The following is an 18,213-nucleotide window of genomic DNA, read 5'->3' as shown; positions in this document are numbered from 1 at the left end:
AATCCCGTACCCGTACCCGACAAACATATATTTTTCAGTACCCGAAACCGACGAATACCCGTCGGATTTTGGGTACAAATACCCGAAACCCGATCATCTCTAAAGCAGTCGTTGCGTTTGCGTATCGTCTTTATTCAACAATGTTTGCAATTCGGTGAAATCAAACAGTTTTGACATCTATGTTTCCCAATCCCAAGTAACAATTTTTGCTAAAGTGACTTAGTTGTCACTAGTTTGCAACAAGAAATTTGACTGATTGTTACTTACATCTAATCATTTGCGTTACTCAAATAGTACAGATTGGACTAGCGATGCATTGGAGATCAATTAAAACTAAGTTGTTCCTAGCAATGCCAGCAGCACATAACCTAGAATTTATAGTCATCTATCGCAAAAAAAAAACAGAAGTAGTAAGGGGGAGTGTTCGGTTACTGGCACCTTTTCATTTTAATCTTATAAGTTCTAACGAAGTGCACATTATGGGAAATATACATATACATCAATGGAAAGCTGAAGTCCCTAGCTAATAACTGATTAAGAAACTAAGTCGATTCATTGGATTAAAAAAACTTTATGAAGTGAAAAAATGTGGGCATTTTAAAAAAAAAAAGAGTTCGGTTACCAGCACCCCAGGAAATTTCGCTAAAAATAGTTAAATTTAAGTAAAGACTGCAATTATTCAAAGAAACAAAATGGTATTAATTTTATTCGGAGGCATTTTGGACAAAAGTCTTCATTGTCTGATGGTAACTTCACCTAGGCTCTCTTGGCCGATGATTTGATTGGTGGCGTCTTTGGTGTTGATTCGGCCGGTCTGACACGTTTTTTCTTAGCCGGATAATTTTTCACGATTTGTCGAAAAAATGGGATGCAGCTAACCGAACACCTTGGGGTGCAGGTAACTGAAATTGTTAGACATTTAGAAAATGACGGAAAAAAATTTGCTTGCGAAAATTTTGATAGCATCCGGTATTAAATCACGAAATAAATCGATTTCACCTCATAATTATTCCATCCATTCACCTTTTCGAATGAAGCTCTTCAATTTTTAATAATGTAAAAAAAGATCAGAAAATTTTTGAGTTGATTTTCACGTAATTAAAATTTGTTTTGAGCGCAGTACAAAGTACAAGCGTCTGTTTGCTTTGGTATTACGCACAAAAAAACGTTCTGCTATTACACACACACACATGACATGTGTCTGAATGACGCTATTTGCTTTCTGTCAAAAGTTACAGTGAGGTGCAGGCAACCCAACTAACCAAAAGTTCGGATAAAAGGGACTGATTTGGCTTAAGCAGCTCTCAAAGTTAATCAACAGTCTTCTAATCAGCCCATTTTTTAAGTAATTATCCACACTTGAAAGTTCGCGCGACGCAGCGGAACGAACTTCTAAGCTGCTTCTAGAATACATTGTTCAGCTTCTATGCAGTGAAAAAGTTCACGCGGAACTTGTTCTGTACTTTCAAGTTGCTAAAAGTACCACGTGCACTCTTAAGCAGCGAGAAAGTTCACGCGGAACTTGTTCTGTACTTCGAACTGTCAAAAATTGCCACGTGTTTTCTTAAGCAGCTAGAAAGTTCACGCGGAACTTAAGCAGCTAGAAAGTTCACGCGGAACTTTTAAGCAGCAAGAAAGTGGACTTTTTAAGTAATTGTGGAACTTCTGGTTGCTTGGGACCTTACCTTACATCTGTCATTTGAAAAAATCTATTTTGTGGCAGCCTGAAACGACTAAGGAACCTTATTCTTTTCTCATAAAGGTTATGCCAAATTTGTATTTAGTTATGCCATCACAGTGCAAATCGACTTTTGAAGCGAGGCCAGGAGGGCCAAGTGTTATATACCATTCGAATCAGATCATCGAGTACACTTCCGGAAATAAAAAAATATTCATAGGTTTTGCTAGTTTATATCCGAACAAATATTTTCCCAAATTTTTTCAGGGACAGTTTTTTTTATTTGCGATAGTGACCTATGATCACGTTCAAATGTTTTATTGCTGATACGCTTGGTATGAGAAATGTTGCCGAATATGTGACATGCTTTTGTGAACTACCCAAAAGCAAAGCCTTGGTATTACATTCCTGTAGTGGAATTTGACCTTCTTTTTCGACAGACTTCGCAGCCGATTCAGAGTGTACGGAACCATTGCATGGCTAGTGCTACGATTCTACTGACACTACGAATCCTTCCAGGTCGGGGCTCGAACATACGACAATTAGTTTGTAAGACCAGCGCCCTATGCATTGAACCGCCAACTCGGGACGAACTACCCAAACCAAAATAAATAAATTGGTGTCAAAAGTGAGACCCAAATTAGTGTCCAAAATTATAACAATAAAAATGGCAAAAAATGTTTTAATTAGGCTGTGTCGAAGAAAGAGATAGTCATTATCACACCACTAGGTGGATTAATAATAGTTTTTTTTTAAATCCCACTGTAATTTTTATGATGGTATGATTAATATAAGAAGGCTCCATTTCGGAATTTATGGTCACTATTTCCGGAAGTGGAACCACAGACTAACAGACATGACAGTATGAGTAAATTCTTATAAAAAAAAATTTTCGTGAAGCACTACTTCCACCTATATTGTACTGCGCGAACTATTTACTATCAGTACGCCCCTTGTGTTACATAAAAGTTTTTTTACTAGTTGGTTTCCCCTCGTTTGTCAACACCGATCAGCTGCTTACAGGAATGCCTGATTTCATCAAAATATTTGATAATGAATCGTCACAATAAATTATTGGATTGCGTTGATAATATATTTAACTTTTTTAGCGATGTTGGAAGATAAACATTATTTATTCTCAACGTTGTTCATCTAGACTATTTCTGATGGTGTTGTAATTTTCACCCGAAATTAAGTGGCGGCAGACCAGAAGCAAGTAAATATTGTAACAAAACGGGTTCGATTTTGTATTGCGTTGGCGGATGAGAAGTAGGCACAATTAGGTATATGGTTTTGGCAATATGTATTAAATCTGTATCCTGCATGAAATTCGCATGGACGTATACAAATCAATACATTACAGGTAATTCTGTATGAACGGCAACTTTGTTGGTAAATGAAAAAAATAAACACAGTCTAGATAACAGACAGGATGCTTTTGATAGGGTAACGTGGCGCCATCATGACATATGCGAGTACTGTCCCAACTAAAGGAATATTCGAAATGGCCGTTTATATGGTTGAAGAATCTAATTTGAGTGTCCTGTCTGTTAGTCTGTGGTGGAACCGTGAACCTGTACACCCTAGCACAAAATTTGGCTGAACCCTAAATGACTGTACACCCCGTTAAAATGGATTTGTAATAAATAGACGCGATTGGTCAAAGCAAGGGTAAATCGAGTGACGAGCGATGATTGACAAGAGAGGAGAGTTGGCATCACTGGGAGTGCGATGCGGTGTCCTGAGTCTGCTCTCAAAAAAAGTATAATTTCAATGAGTTGTTTGATACGTATAGTTAAAAATTAGGTTGAAATAGTTATTTTGAGTGATAGTGCAGGTGTAGCAAGTGTGTGTTTAGTAGTAAGAGTGCTATTTATTGAATAATATTGATCCGCGAAACTAAAGATGCTCAAGCGGCGGTAACTGAGAATTTACCGCCCGAAAATTCAACGATTTTAACCTGTTAACCGATCGAAGCGCCGTCCGCATTTCATTGTTGGTGTTGTCGGATTTCTATGGAATTTGTGAAAATTTACAAGTCGATCGTGTCATTCAGACTAAAGGTCTAGGGTTCGTCTGCAGCGGACCCATTCGCGAGTGTTTTTATTCTTTCAGTGGTCGTGTTTCATCTCGCGTTGCTGACAGCAGAGTGAGCAGGAGAAAAGGGATACTGGTAAGTTCGTTCCTTGAAGATCTTTTATATTTTTCTTATATTTCTCCTGAGTATCGAAAATCAGGTTTTGTTGAGATCATATCCGGATCTCTTTCCCTCCCTACTAACAAATCTCCTATCCCGTGATGCTCGTGGAGATACAGTGGTACCCGCGGTCTCTAGAAACAACGAGTATCGGACTAACATTCCTTCCTTTCCCTCAGTAGCACAGCCTTTGGTCGTAACCAGCATCGTTATTGATCATTTAATAAAAAGTTAGGAGCGAGTGGGTATGTACAGTGAAAATGTTTAGCTTCTCCCAAGCTTCATTTTCTTGGTTCATTGTACATTTCCACTCATTCGGTCAATCACGAAGTGCAACTACGGGCGATATACTTCAGCTCAGCTCAGCTCAGCGATTGGTCAACGCAAGGGAAAATATAGTGACGAGCGATGATTGACAAGAGCGAAGGATCATACCTTGGGGGGAGTTCGGATCAAATTTTATTTACGCGAAAGCCACGTAACTGCCTTTTCCTTTTGATCTTTATTTTCTCTGCAAGGTTGTCATACAGTACGTGGTCTACTAGATGGCATATGCTGGTTGGCTTCTCATTTACAATGGTTTCTGCTATTTGTGGTTTTCGGTTTCCTAGTTATACTGCTATATGTTAAGTATTGAATCGATTACTAAAGTTATTTTCGCTGTGAAATTGATGATTGTATCCAGCTACATCCGAGTGTATGTGTGTGTGTATGTCACTGTAAATGTGCTTTACTACCATTCAACCAAATGTCCAACCGTTTTATAATCACCTTTCCAGTTATTGCATGTTTTAACAAACAACTATTTTTTGTACCTCATGAAACAATTAGTAGTATATTTCATCGTTTCCATTGGCAAAGTAACTAGGATTTACAAATTTTAACATCAAGTTTCAACTATGAAGATAATTTGTTTCTATTTTTGAAATGCTCAACTCATTCTAAAAACTAATTTTGTAATAACCAGGCGTTTTAAATGTGTGTACGATGTAGAATATGTTTAAATGTGAGTGCTAAGAAAGAACATTTACTTTTTTTACTGGGAAAACTAGTTTCTTGATCGAAAAGATTTTTTTTAGGTTTTCTAATGTTCTCTTCGCCATTTTTTTCTATATAAATATATGAATAGTATCTCAAAAATATATATAGTTTTATATTGTGTATGTTTCTCTTCTCAGATGTTTTTTTACATGATTTGCAGTTCCACTTTTCCCACTTTACTCGTTATGCTAAAGTTTAGTGTTTTATTACTGTGCTGTTGTCAAAAAAGTTTTTACTTCCACATTAAAGGTATCTAAGTTGTAATGATTTTTTTTTTGTTAAGATTTTATTGTTTTCTGAATTTTCAAATACATTTCATATACTGATCACAGTTATCTATATTACATTAACAATAGGTAATAATATTTTTCATCAGTTTACTACAGGTTTGCTCTGTGATTATTTAGTTGTATTTGAGACCAATGCTAAGCTTACAAAACACTGAAAACTGGTTCGTTCTGTGAGTTTCATATTATGTTGCAGTTTTTTCATATTTCTGTGATAAAAGTTACTGTTAAAACTTAAACTTAAATAGTATATATCTAGTCAATTGCGCAAGGTGTGTATGCTAAACACACGGAAACAATAGTTAGCAAAACATAGAAGCGTACTTTCCTTTTCATAAAAGAAACAAAGCGTAATCTTAACAATTAAAAGGAGATAAGATCTTACGTTGAAGGAATCAGCGCGTTTCCTGTCAGTGCCTATTCAGCGTCGTTGACTGTTTGAGTGTAACGAACTATTAACTAGCCTCTGATAATGTCACATTTCACGTAATGGCCTACTAAGCCTAAACAGTTTAAACTTTCTAGCGAAAAATTAAAAACTGGTACGTTATGCAGTCTATAGCACATTTGGTTCTATCGGCTAAATTGTTGAATGAGAGGTATCAAATAATATATTTAAGCTTGTACTATGATTTTGTGGCTGTTCACTAAAACAGGGAAATGACTGTATCTTGAATTGTTGATACTTTCTTATAAAAAATGTTTTAAAATAATCAGTTCTGCGGATAAATATTTTCGTATTTTGATTATTGAATTCATTGTTTATGTGGAGTTTGACATCTAAGGCTGTGAACCATTTCGCGGTTAATTTTAATTTTTGGTTGAAATCTGACACTCAAGCGGTTATTTTGATGTTGATCGATGGTTATTTTCCGACACTTAAAAAAATCTTGCAATGAAAATTCTAACATTAATTCTTTAGTTGAAATTATTTCCAGTGGAAAATAAACCCAAATAACTTTCCGTCCGTCAAACCTTGAAATGGGCCGCAGTTCTAGTTGAATTTAACTACTCGACACCAAATAACCACTCGAATGTCAGATTTCAACCAAAAGTTAAAATTAACCGCGAAATGGTTCACAGCCTAAATATACTAGTGTGTATTTTGTTCATCCCTCATAACCGCAACATTTCATTGCATGTTCAAAACACATTCATTTTAAGCGTCTCACTGTTGACTCAAAATTAAAAATGGATTATAATACTTAGGAAATTATAGGATTGACCAGCTATTCTACTTTCAACATTAGAATAGTGCACCTCTACGGCATTATAGGATAGGAAAAACTAAACATTTAGAGCACTAAACATCTGTTTGGTTACCAATCTCACACGTGTAGCGAATAAAAATAAATTTGCACAATGAATTGAATAGTAGTTGATAAAAAAAACTAGCACCAATTGAAAAAAACGATACTTTGTAAACTTGGAAGAACAGATGTAAACTAAAATGTGATCTTCTGTAAACCTGTTGTCTCACATTGGAACAATAAAAATGATGAACCTAACTCTGCTAGATAATCAGTCGGATTTCCTCGAAACGTTAGGCGAAACATCTTAGTATCGTCTCAGGACTGAAACGACGAAAATATCTATTCTGTATGGAAATTTTGTCGTATAACAGAGATGCACCGAAATATACTATACCGAAAGTTATAGTCAACAAAAAAAAAAACTTTTGCTTAAATTTTTAAGACATTTTGAATTTGTAGTATGCTCGAAGTATTGTAATTGATAGCGCATTTGAGCGATAAGCTTAAACTCGAGGCCAAATTGATGTAAAAAAGCTTGTGATCAACCAAAGTGATGTAAGTTAAATTTCAGTCTAAACTGTCAAAAAATGCTGTGTAGAAATTAGTACGTCACTACACTGTAGTATAGGCAGTACACTGTCCATACTCAATCCCATAGGAATTTTCAATAGTTTTGCGTTAGTTTGATGAATAAACTCTGTTAATTAAGGGTGTTTCGATCGAAAGTTGATCAATTTCAACTTGACGCATTTTTTAGCTTGAAAGCTACGTGAGTAATATCATGCTAACTTTTTGAAAGTTGTGAAATAGCATCGAAGTCAGCGAAGTGACGCGTCAAAAATTTTCTCACAAACCATGAAAATTCTAACTACTCGCACGCCAAGTTGGCGATATTTTTTCTGTTTATGTGACCAATTTAACTGTTACCATCGTGGTGAAAAGTTTCGGAGAATATTTGTTGGCAGAAAGGTAGTCTGAACTGAAGGAATTTGGAAAACTGGAGATCGCAAAAATCCCATTCTCTTCGTTCGAGCTGTAGTAAGCTAGCAGAAAACGTCGTCTACAATCGTTCATCCAGCTGAAAAACGAATTGGACTTACAAAAGGACTCCACATTATGACGATAAGCAAAGAGTGTATGGGCAACTGTCGGTTGCCTGTCGTCGAGCAATACAACAGCTCCGTTTTGTTTTGAAAAGATTTGGGACCTAACCATTATTGAAAATGACATGGAGTGGTCATGGAACGACGTCCAGATGGTGTCCAAGGACATAAAAAATATTGGACTATAATCAAGCGGAATATTAAAAAACGCAAAAGACAGTTCAGTTTTACGTTTTGGAACAGTTTTTGAGCATGTTTTCAGAAGTATTCATTTTGATATTTATTCAATTCATATCAATGCGCATTTTGCATTCTGTCGGATTTGCCCACTTTAAAGGCCCATTTTAAGCGGATTTACCAACTCCCACAAGAATTTTATTGAATGTTGAGCGTTTATTGAACTTCGTGATTAAACAGCAATCCAAAGCCTCATATTTAAAATAATTAAACAATGACCTCCTGTCGGCCAAATTCGGTGAATTCAACTGTCAAAAATTCGTTCGCGATTCAACGAATCCATTTAAAAAATACAGCAAACATATGTCCCTTCTGCTGGCAGCCAGGTATACTACCATCATAATGTAAACGCTTGTCAGCTGCTGGTTGTTGCCAGTATGAAAATTTCTGAACGTTCTAAATTACATACTGACAAGGAAATTCAAATGGCGACGGAATGGAAATATTACAGTTCTCGTACGTATTCCGTGCTTTTCTCAGTTGAAAAAATTTGTTCGCGTAAAGTGGGTCAATATCAACAGAATAATGATTTAAGTACTTAAGGGATACATGTCATTGCTTTTTACAACTTTTACAAATTTTGCCAGCAATAAATTTTCAGTAATAGTGTAGACATTGACAGCTGCTGGCATGTAAGCATACTGGCGCCAGCATGCTGGCAACCAGCAATAGTATAAACGTCACAATATTGGGCGTTCATTCCCTCATTATCTCTCAGACGCAGAAATGTCAGGTAAACGTTTCAAATATCTTCATACAGTGTTGCAAAAGTCAGCAAATCCTAAAAAAATGTCTGCAGGCTTCAATTTCTCTGGAAAGTATGGTAAGAATAACTGATTTGGCGAGCAAAACAAAACGTCGCCGCAATTTCAAGTCTGTAAATTTTGACGAAAGTTTGCGAAAAACTCGATTTTAAAAGTCTGCAAAAAACAACGTCTGCAGCACTATATACGAAATCTGCAGATTTACAGAAAAATCATCATCTGTAAATCTCTGATGGCATCTATGATTATGATTGTTATTGCCACTCACAAAGTGACATTCATAAATAGGTGCGTTCAATGTCATTATCCGTGTTGCCAGTCGCGAATTGACTTTTTGCTGAAATGGTGATATGCGTTGACATCAAATTGTCTGGAATATCAAATGATATGGAACATGATATCATCGGATATCAATTATATCAGTATATCACTTTATATCAGCGTTATTCAGGGAAGAACTGGTATTCGAGAAACTTAAAGTTTCCGATTTGCATATATAGCTATATTTTCATTTCGAAATCATATAAAACTTAACATGGAAACAAGCAAAATCTAAAAAGAAAACGAATTGACAATTCTCGATAGATTTTCATAATGGCCGTATGAGTTTCTCTTTGTTTACTTCCTCCTATGATTATTGTTACGCATTTATAAAGATTTTCATGGATTCTACACTACAGATCGAAAGTCGATGCTCTCGGATATCATTTGATACAAAGAGCTAAATAATAAACGTGGAAACCGCTTAGAAATTAATAGAAAACAAAGTAAACAAAGAGAAACTGTCTTTCGCATATACTGCCATACTTGCATAAAGGTCCCATATAGAAAAAAGGCGGGTGGGTAATGTCAGAGACATAACTGGATGCCTTGAATACGAAAACAACTGACATGTTCCTTAACACTTCCGAATATCAATTAGTTGAACGATTGTATGAATTATGCAAGCATTCCCCTTTTTCACATTTTTCGCAAAAACAAAGAAGGCTTCACTTGATCTCGATTACTGTGAATTTCACACAGCGAAAAGTGCACAAATCTAACCGACACAAAACACATCTGCTCGCAGTGGCGATAGAATCAGTGATGCCAGATAGCAGTAGTGTCATTTCCGTAGATTGGAATTTTTCTCGGAAGCTCTCGCGGTGAAAAGATTTTTTTTTGCTCGCCAGACAAGACTAGTTTCCGTAGTTCTCCGTTGATAAATTTAAATTTCCGTAGATTTTGTCTACGGAAATTTTTAATTTTATTGAAAGAAACTATCAATATACTGTAGCGATTTGTTTCCAGCATTCAGAAGGGTCAAATTGCGTAATTCTCTACGATATTAAACTCTGGAACATTTTTCGCAAAAAAGAAGGCTTCACTTGATCTCGATTACTGTGAATTGTGAATTTGTGAAGGTTTCTTTTTCTGTGATTTCGTTTGTAGCTTTTTCACTAATGGGCGGTTCTAACGGCTATAAAAATAGCCGAATACAGAATTTTAATGTCGATTATTTCATTTCGGATTTGCATTATTTATTGAAAGAAACTATCAATATACTGTAGGGATTCGTTTCCAGCATTCAGAAGGGTCAAATTGCGTAATTCTCTACGACATTAAACTCCGGAACATTTCTCGCAAAAAAAGAAGTCTTCACTTGATCTCGATTACTGTGAATTTCACACAGCGAAAAGTGCACAAATCTAACCAAACTGTTCTAGATTTGCACTAAACTGAGGATATTTACCTTCGATTTGCGAACAACAAATCCTAATAGTTCTCCAGAAAACTTTTAGAGCCATTAGAACGGCTGATTTTTTGTAATGCTCTCCACCGTTGCTTTTTCATCCATGCAAATGACTGGCAGCTGTGACGTAATCGCTCTTGTCGGAAGCGAAACTAGCTTTGCAAACGGCACAAAATACATCTGCTCGCATTGGCGGTAGAATCCAAACTGAATTTTGGTTAGGAGCTTTCTTTTACGTGATTTCGTTTGTAGCTTTTTCACTAATGGGCGGTCCTAACGGCTATAAAAATAGCCGCATACAGAATTTAAATGTCGAATATTTCATTTCGGATTTGCATAATTTATTGAAAGAAACTATCAATATGCTGTAGGGATTCGTTTCTAGCATACAGAAGGACCGAATTGAGGAACTCACTACGATATTCACCACTTTTCGGAACATTTTTCTCGAACGATTTGTTGTACAGCAGCAGATATTTTGTTCTCTTCCTCAGATCGCGTTCTGATTGGCTGGTGTTGACATGGGTCAAATGAGACAGGTTTTTCAATAGTGTACTATTGAAATACTTCAATGCTTTTGCTCGGCAATGCACCATTACTATTCCAATATTGCAACAAATGAAATTATTGAAATTTGCACTGCATGGGACTGACATGCGAGTATTTTGCATATGGGACAGACATGAGTAGATAATGTTTCACATTTTATTGAACAAATCCTCAAATTTTATTGCAATTTCTGAGAGTATATTGAGGATAGATTTCATTCCTCAAGCTAACTCAATATTGGCTTAAATCGATATGGGACTGATATGCGAGTGTGGGCAATATAGGGTCATTAGAAAAATCCATCGCGAATTCAGAATTCGGCGATGCCAGCTTATAGGCTTTCCCCAACAAAGACTATGATTCCGAAGGTTTCTGATATTTAAATTGGTCATTTAAAGCCAAAGCGACTCTGCATGAGTCTATAATCATAAGTGAAATGACTGCTAATGCGTCGAGCTCACATGAGACACGTCAGACGAATTTTGCTCCTTGACAGCCAGCGGTACAAAACAACTCAACGCTCTGACAGTTCTGCATAAAATGTTCAAAACGACGAATGTAACAATGAGAGATTCTCTTTGTTTACTCTCTCTTTCGATTATTACGGTAATCTTAGCAAACCTTCTCTCCAACTATTTACCGATAATAATAACTAAGGCTATCATCTTTCAATCTGCACTGAAGAAACTACCGAAAAAGCAGGAATATTTCGCAATATTCGAAAGAGAAACTAAACAAAGAGTGTCTCTCATTGTTACATTCGTCGTTTTGAACATTTCATACAGAGTTTTTTTATCAGACCCTGTCAGCTTTAAGTGAAATCAATCTTCAGTTCAGCAACGCCATCGCATAACATCGCATTGAACATATCATGTCAATTCTCGGTTAATTTTTCGAAAGGTCGTGTAAGCAAGTGACAGTTTCTCTTTTTTTTACTTTCTCTTCTATTAATTACCAAGCGGTTTCCACGTTTATCACTCAACTCTTTGCATGAAATGATACCCGAAACTTTCGACTTTCAAACAGAATAGTGATATTGGGGACGGATATAGCGTGATGGGTAAGTCGATGCCTTTCACGCAGCCCGCCTGGGTTCGATTCCCAACCCCGCACATAGGGTCAGAAAGTTTTTCGGGCCCGAAGAGGTGAATGACCTTAAGGTTAAAACCTCTATAATCAAAAACAAAAAAAAAAAGAATAGTGATATCAAAGAAAATCTTTTTAATCACATCACAATAATCGAAAGATAAATTGATTAAAGAGAAACTGTCACTTGCTTATACGCCCTTTTGAAAAATTACCCGAGAATTTTATGGTTGCGCAGTGCTGCTATTTTGGCGCGCACGAATTTGACATTTCTCTCCCCTACTTCTATGTATGAGACTCGATGCAGACTCACCTGAGGGCGACATGCTCGTAAAAAAGGATGTTGCCAATGATTTGTTCGGGAAATGTTAGAGCTGGATATCTTGTCAATATGATGTCTTTGCCTACTTGTATGTTGTATGTACAAAATTCGATGCGGACTCGCATGAGGGCGCCATGTTCGCAAAAAAAGATGTTGCTATGAATTGAATTGTTCGTGAAATTTGAGAGCTAGATATCTTGTTAATATGTTTTAGCAAATTTTTGGACGATTTTTTTCGATTTATTTGAGTTTGAACGAGTGCTGGTGGTAAAACCTTACAAATCTCGGTTTATTTTTCAATAGGGCGTGTAAGCAAATGACAGTTAGCAGTTGGCTTAGCACTTATTATGCTTTTTCATGTCAATACATAACCAAAGCGATTTGTCTTAGGATTTCGTGTACAAATTCACTTCATTCTTATTCACTTAGCTTCGATGTGTTTAGCCTTTGGATGTAATGTTTTGCTATTGAATCGAACTACATGTGTTTAACACTACATTTTGCTAGTGGAAATGAGTATAGCACAAATGTATGTGCAAAACACTTAATTCGGTCAGCTGTGTTTCTATTGAAATCTATGCGGAAAACAACGTGACATTCGTATGAAAATCATATCGAATCTAGAGGTAACAATATATCCTATCGTTTTGATGTGCATTTCAGATAATTGTAGTATAATTTCCACTAAATATCAACAGTTTTTTTTATTCATTTTATGAGAAGTGTATATTTTATGAATTTCAAATTAGTGATAGTTCAAATATACATGACTTTTCAGTGTAGCGATATAATTACACGCAGGAATAGTGTTTTAGGAAAAAATAATGATTAATTCCAACTTTTTTTTGTTGATATTGTGACAATAACATTGCAAGTTTGATTGAACCAATGTTTTTTGAAAAAAAAAAACAACATTTGTAAGGAACAACCATATTCTAGTTTAAAAACAAGAATTTTTTAATCCAATCTGGAGTATCTCGGATTGAAACAACTATTTTCTGGTTAGACGGGCAACTAATCGGTTTTTTTTTTCAAACATCCACAATTTTGCTGCGTGTACAATTACATTCAAGTTTAAACATGCGAACATCGAACGAATTGTGCGTGAAGCGTTTGCGTTTCGAACAAGATTGACGTTTACTAAGGACTAGGATAAATAGTGAAGAAGATACAAAAACATGAGACTCGACGATTTCCAGATCTCATAAAATTTTGGTCGCCTTGTTTCAAATCAATAGCTCGAACAACCCCATGTAGTTGATCATTGTAGTGTTTTTTCTTTCTTTTAGTAAACGGCTTGTTCTTACTTGACTCATTCTTCGATATATAATCGGTGCATCTCTGCTAGACAGACGGAAAAAAATAAATCACAAAAGCCAAAAAAAAAACACGATCCAAAAGCAGAGCGTTTCTAAATAAATTCCTTAACTACGATGCAGTAGATTTGATCCTTTATGATACCTACTGTTGTCAAATTAACCGCGGATGCTTACATCTAAAATGTACGATCTGTTCGTGGGTTTGATTCTTTTCTCGGTAGATTATTCCGGTTCATCAATCATTGGTCATCCTCAATCACCCTGTCCGACATATTCCAATTTGCGGATTCTTACCAAAATGGTCCAATCGTTAGATGTGTCAGTTCCAATTCTTTTCGTGCACTAATTTACCAATTCTTTTTAAGGTACCTAATTTTTTTTGCTACTGTTTTTTTCTGGTGTTTGACTATCTTAATTTAGAAGCTGGTTAAAATTTTGTCCAAGAAGAAGTTTCCGAAAAATTCAGCATTTTTTTGTACTTTAAATTTCCGGTCGAAAGCTGTTTTGCTTAATGATTGAGGTCGAAATGTTCGATTGTATTTTTTTGTTTTTTTTTTGTTGTTGCTTGTCCCAAGTGATGTATTCTGTCCATGATATAATTTTCGCGTATACTCAAATTTCCATTCATAAAAATTCATCTGCCATACAAATTGGGGAGGGGACGGACCGACTGGCTGGTCTAGATTTAATCTACGAAACAGTCAGCCGTTCGCCGCTAGATGATAAATCTGTCATTCGGGAATTGTGCTTTCCTTTACAAGGAAACGTTAGTTAGTTTGCTAACCAATCATCAACGAAAAACTTCAATAAATAGAAACAATAGAAACAGGTTAGAAAAACAGAATCAGTTAACGATTAAAACTATAAATAGACTTGATTTTTTTGTAAAAAATGGCATCACAATGCTTACTCGAGAATATTTAGGCGATAGCGTGAAAATCTCAACCTTAACGAAGTTAAAATTGGGCACTTTTGAAGTGCTCAAGAAATACCAATAAGTAATAGTAGTACTAGTCTAAAGCAATCACAAAAAGATCAAGCATAAAGCAGAACTCAGGGAATGTTTCCGTTAACTAAACTAGGAAGTCCCGTCTTACTCCCTTCGGGCACGTTTAGAGCGGGTACTGGTCTCATTTTCCTGGGGCCCTCCCTGCTGTACCCCAATTCCACTACCAGTTTGGGAGCGAGATTTTTTGCCACCTACCTGAACCTGACTTTGGGCCGTGATCTGAAGCGAGATGGCGTTGGTGTTCAGCTTTTCGGCCAAAAGCAAATCTTTGAGACCTTTCATCTTTTGACTGTACAGAGTGATTAAAGGCCTCTTGGGGCCACCATCCTCCGATTCTACCAGGTCGAGTGATTCGTTCTTCAATTCTACCTGAACTTCAACTTTAGTAATTGGTTCTTTCTTATCGGTCAACTTTTCCTTCTTGACATTTTTTGCCGAATTACCATTTGCTTCACTCGCAGCCATCTCGCTGTCCTCCGAAGTGAACGGTTGACCACCACCCTGAAGTAGAAAGTCCGGATTTAAAAGTTTTTCCCCACACTTACCAACCAGAGCCTCTAACGATTTAGGTAAACCTGGTTTACCATTCTCCAGGTTTGCGTCCGATTTGTTTAAAACGTTATTATTGTTGTTATTGTTGGTTATTGGTCCGCTGGACGTTTTGCGGTTCTCCGTATGGTCTCCATTGATCTGGTTATGAAAGACCCGAGGAGAATGTTCTCCACATTTGATGATCACCTGCGACCGGATATCGTGATCAAACTTGGCAATTGTCGCCACCAACGGTTTGGCCCAGCCAATGTGCAAGATCGGTGTCAGGCTGCCTTCCTCCCACATACAGATTCCATCGTAAAACCGTAGCAAATTGGCAAAGCAATGCGAATCTCGCAGAATACTTTTAGCAGAATGACCCGAACTCTCCAGTTTCATGACCTGTGGGATCAATTCGTTGGCGATATCCAAAAACTCCTTGTAAATTTCTTCGTCATCTCGAGAATAATTGTAACTGAAAAAAATGCAGGATAAATTTATGAAAAAACGTCAAACATCCGACCTCCTCAATTCAACTCACAGTCTGATCACATCACTACTGTCAGCCCACGAGGCAAACGCTTCTCGGTACTTGTTTCTTCGATAGTAAAATCCTCCCTGGTAGGTGTACGGATAAACGTGATGATTTTTGTAGTACGTCTGTGCCGATCGAACTGATTCGTTGTACAGTTCTTCGCAGCTTTTTCTTCCACTGGTCGGAGAGACTTCCTCGAGTTCTCCCAGACAGCCTAGGGCCATCGGGTACTTCTTCAGATGTCCCATGTCGTACAGTTGCCACAGTAGCTGCTGCTGCAAATCGGCTACCTCCAAGCAAGCACTCGTCGCCGTCAGCGATGGATTGATGGCTGAAACAATCGCAGCCACTTCCATGTACCGATTGCATACGACCGGATTGCCAGCTACGTAAAGCCACGTTTGGGATTCCACTCCGGGTGACACCGATTGACCTCGTTTATCTTCTGCACCTTTTCCATGCCATGTAACTTCTATAGTTTCATCGCCAGTTTTACCAAATACCACCCACACATGGTCTTCGGAAATTGCCAAATGGACATCTCTATAACCCAACATCTGACATCCGGCAACTACCGCAAAAGCTACTCCAAAACAATCCAACTTATTGCCGCACAGATAGCTATAAAGACTTTGCAGATGAGCGCGATCTTTATATGAGCTTCGCAAAAGCGAGTTCCATATTATATCCGAGACTTTTTTGATTATTTCTCGACTAGCAAACTTGGAATCCGTCGTGTTTTTGACAAGAAGTTTCTCGATGGGTGCTAGCACCAATTTAAATTTTTTGTACAGCCCTTCGATGACATCGTACTTGATGACGGGAAAGTTGCTAACCCCATCAACGTTCGGGTGTTGGTTTCCTGGTCCCGCTGCTGGTGGCGTAGATTCGAGCACCTTCGTCGTCAACGAGTGCTCAATGAATCCCGTCACTATCGAGAGCAGCGTTAAATCCGGTTCCTCTTCCCGATTGTTCAACTGCTGGCGGAACAACTTAATCACGTCCGGAATGGCCCGCAGAGGGAACAATTTGATAACATCATCGCAAAACTCCGTCATTACTCCGGTTTACTTCCGGGAACGGAAGAGCTGTCGTATCGCACCGAACTCGTTAACGTTGGCCACTTTTTCACCCAAACAGTCCAAAATAACTGTGCCAAGCGAACAAAATATGCCACTTTTCACTTACGTCGCCGCAAAATTTTCTTCATTTGACGTTCCTGATTCATCTTTTTCACCTTTGTTTTCTTTTTTTCACAGAATTTCCTTTACTGTTTTCTTCGCATCATTTGCGCATTTCTAGAACTGGCAGTTTTCAGGGTTGACACAACATGATGATTGTCTGCTGCGGAACTACACGCTTGGCAAATAATATATATTTTTTCGCATTAGGTCTAAATTGGAATATAAACTTTCAGTAAAAACCCACATAATAAAAAAGGCTTACTGATGTCTTTTGTGTTGTGGCTACCGCATTTTTTATGGTATATTGTTGTGATTGTACAGATGACACGATTTGTTGCTGTAATATAGTACATGGTTATTGTATAATACGGTGAAGTAAGAAAAAAGTCTGATGTTTAAAATAATTTTTCATAACTTTCGCTGAACCGACGACACGACCTGCCACTCGTCTATCAAAACTGTATCGCAAATTTAACTACCCCTCAGCAACTGGTAATGTCAAAACGAAATTGCTTGAAAATATATTGAAACTGGCAACAAAGGTCGAAAACTGTTGATTTTAAAAAACAGTTGTCCATGGCTACGTATGCTGTTTAATTGCAACATATAAATAATCTCGAAACGAAAACAAAATGTGATTTCTGTGAACTGGAGGACAGACGGACTCTTGGTTACTACCTAACTCGGACGTACTGCTCAAGGTGATTATTGTTGTTTGAAATAGCTTGACCTAGTGCACCCTGAAAAAGCAGATTTACAACATATATCAGTTGTTAGACGAGATGTGCATGACACAAGTAGATCGGACGGCAGAAAAAATTGAATTCATTCGGATTATCACCGATGCCCAGAATTGTCAAGAAAAACTAACCAAAACTGCATATTCACATCAATGCTTTGAATCATCATTTTGTGACGGAGCCTAACTTTTTTTTACCTCCATTTAAGATCATATATTGCGTTATGAATGAAACCACTGGTCTCATCTTGTTCTTCTTTATTGTTTGTTAATTTGAAATCTAATTTTATTTATTCTAATTCAATATTTTAACACATAAATATATTTATATTGCTAGAGTTAGTCAGATTATAGTGAAACTAAAATAAAATGAACACTTCTAAATGCATTTTTTATTAGGTCTTAACAGCAAGTGTTTGTTCCTTTATTTACTCTCTTTTTCAATTATTGTGAGAAAATATAACGATTTTTTTCGAACTTTTTGATTGAATTCAGGGTGAATGATAATAAATTTCCGGTACGAAATTCCGGATATCATTAAGTGTTGCGGCTTGATAATTGACACAGAAGACAAAAAAAAACTTGTTAAGGCTAGTTTGACAGCTTCAGAATCATGAATCACCGAACCATGAACCGATTTGTCGATT

At 36.9% G+C, this 18,213-nt stretch overlaps 1 protein-coding gene across 1 annotated transcript; it reads right to left on the bottom strand.

The window, feature by feature from the left end:
- Positions 1-4,358: 4,358 nt before the first annotated feature.
- Positions 4,359-16,904, bottom strand: LOC131430152 (menin). Its single transcript, XM_058594878.1, has 2 exons — positions 15,650-16,904; positions 4,359-15,583 (listed from the first exon to the last, which is right to left on the bottom strand). The coding sequence occupies exons 1-2, from the start codon at positions 16,699-16,701 to the stop codon at positions 14,662-14,664; spliced, it is 1,974 nt and encodes a 657-aa protein (XP_058450861.1). The 5' UTR covers positions 16,702-16,904; the 3' UTR covers positions 4,359-14,661.
- Positions 16,905-18,213: the final 1,309 nt, after the last annotated feature.

Source organism: Malaya genurostris, chromosome 2 (assembly GCF_030247185.1).
Source record: "Malaya genurostris strain Urasoe2022 chromosome 2, Malgen_1.1, whole genome shotgun sequence".
Lineage (NCBI taxonomy): Eukaryota > Metazoa > Arthropoda > Insecta > Diptera > Culicidae > Malaya > Malaya genurostris.
Note: the sequence above shows the minus strand (reverse complement) of the source record. Positions and strands in the feature narration are given on the sequence as shown.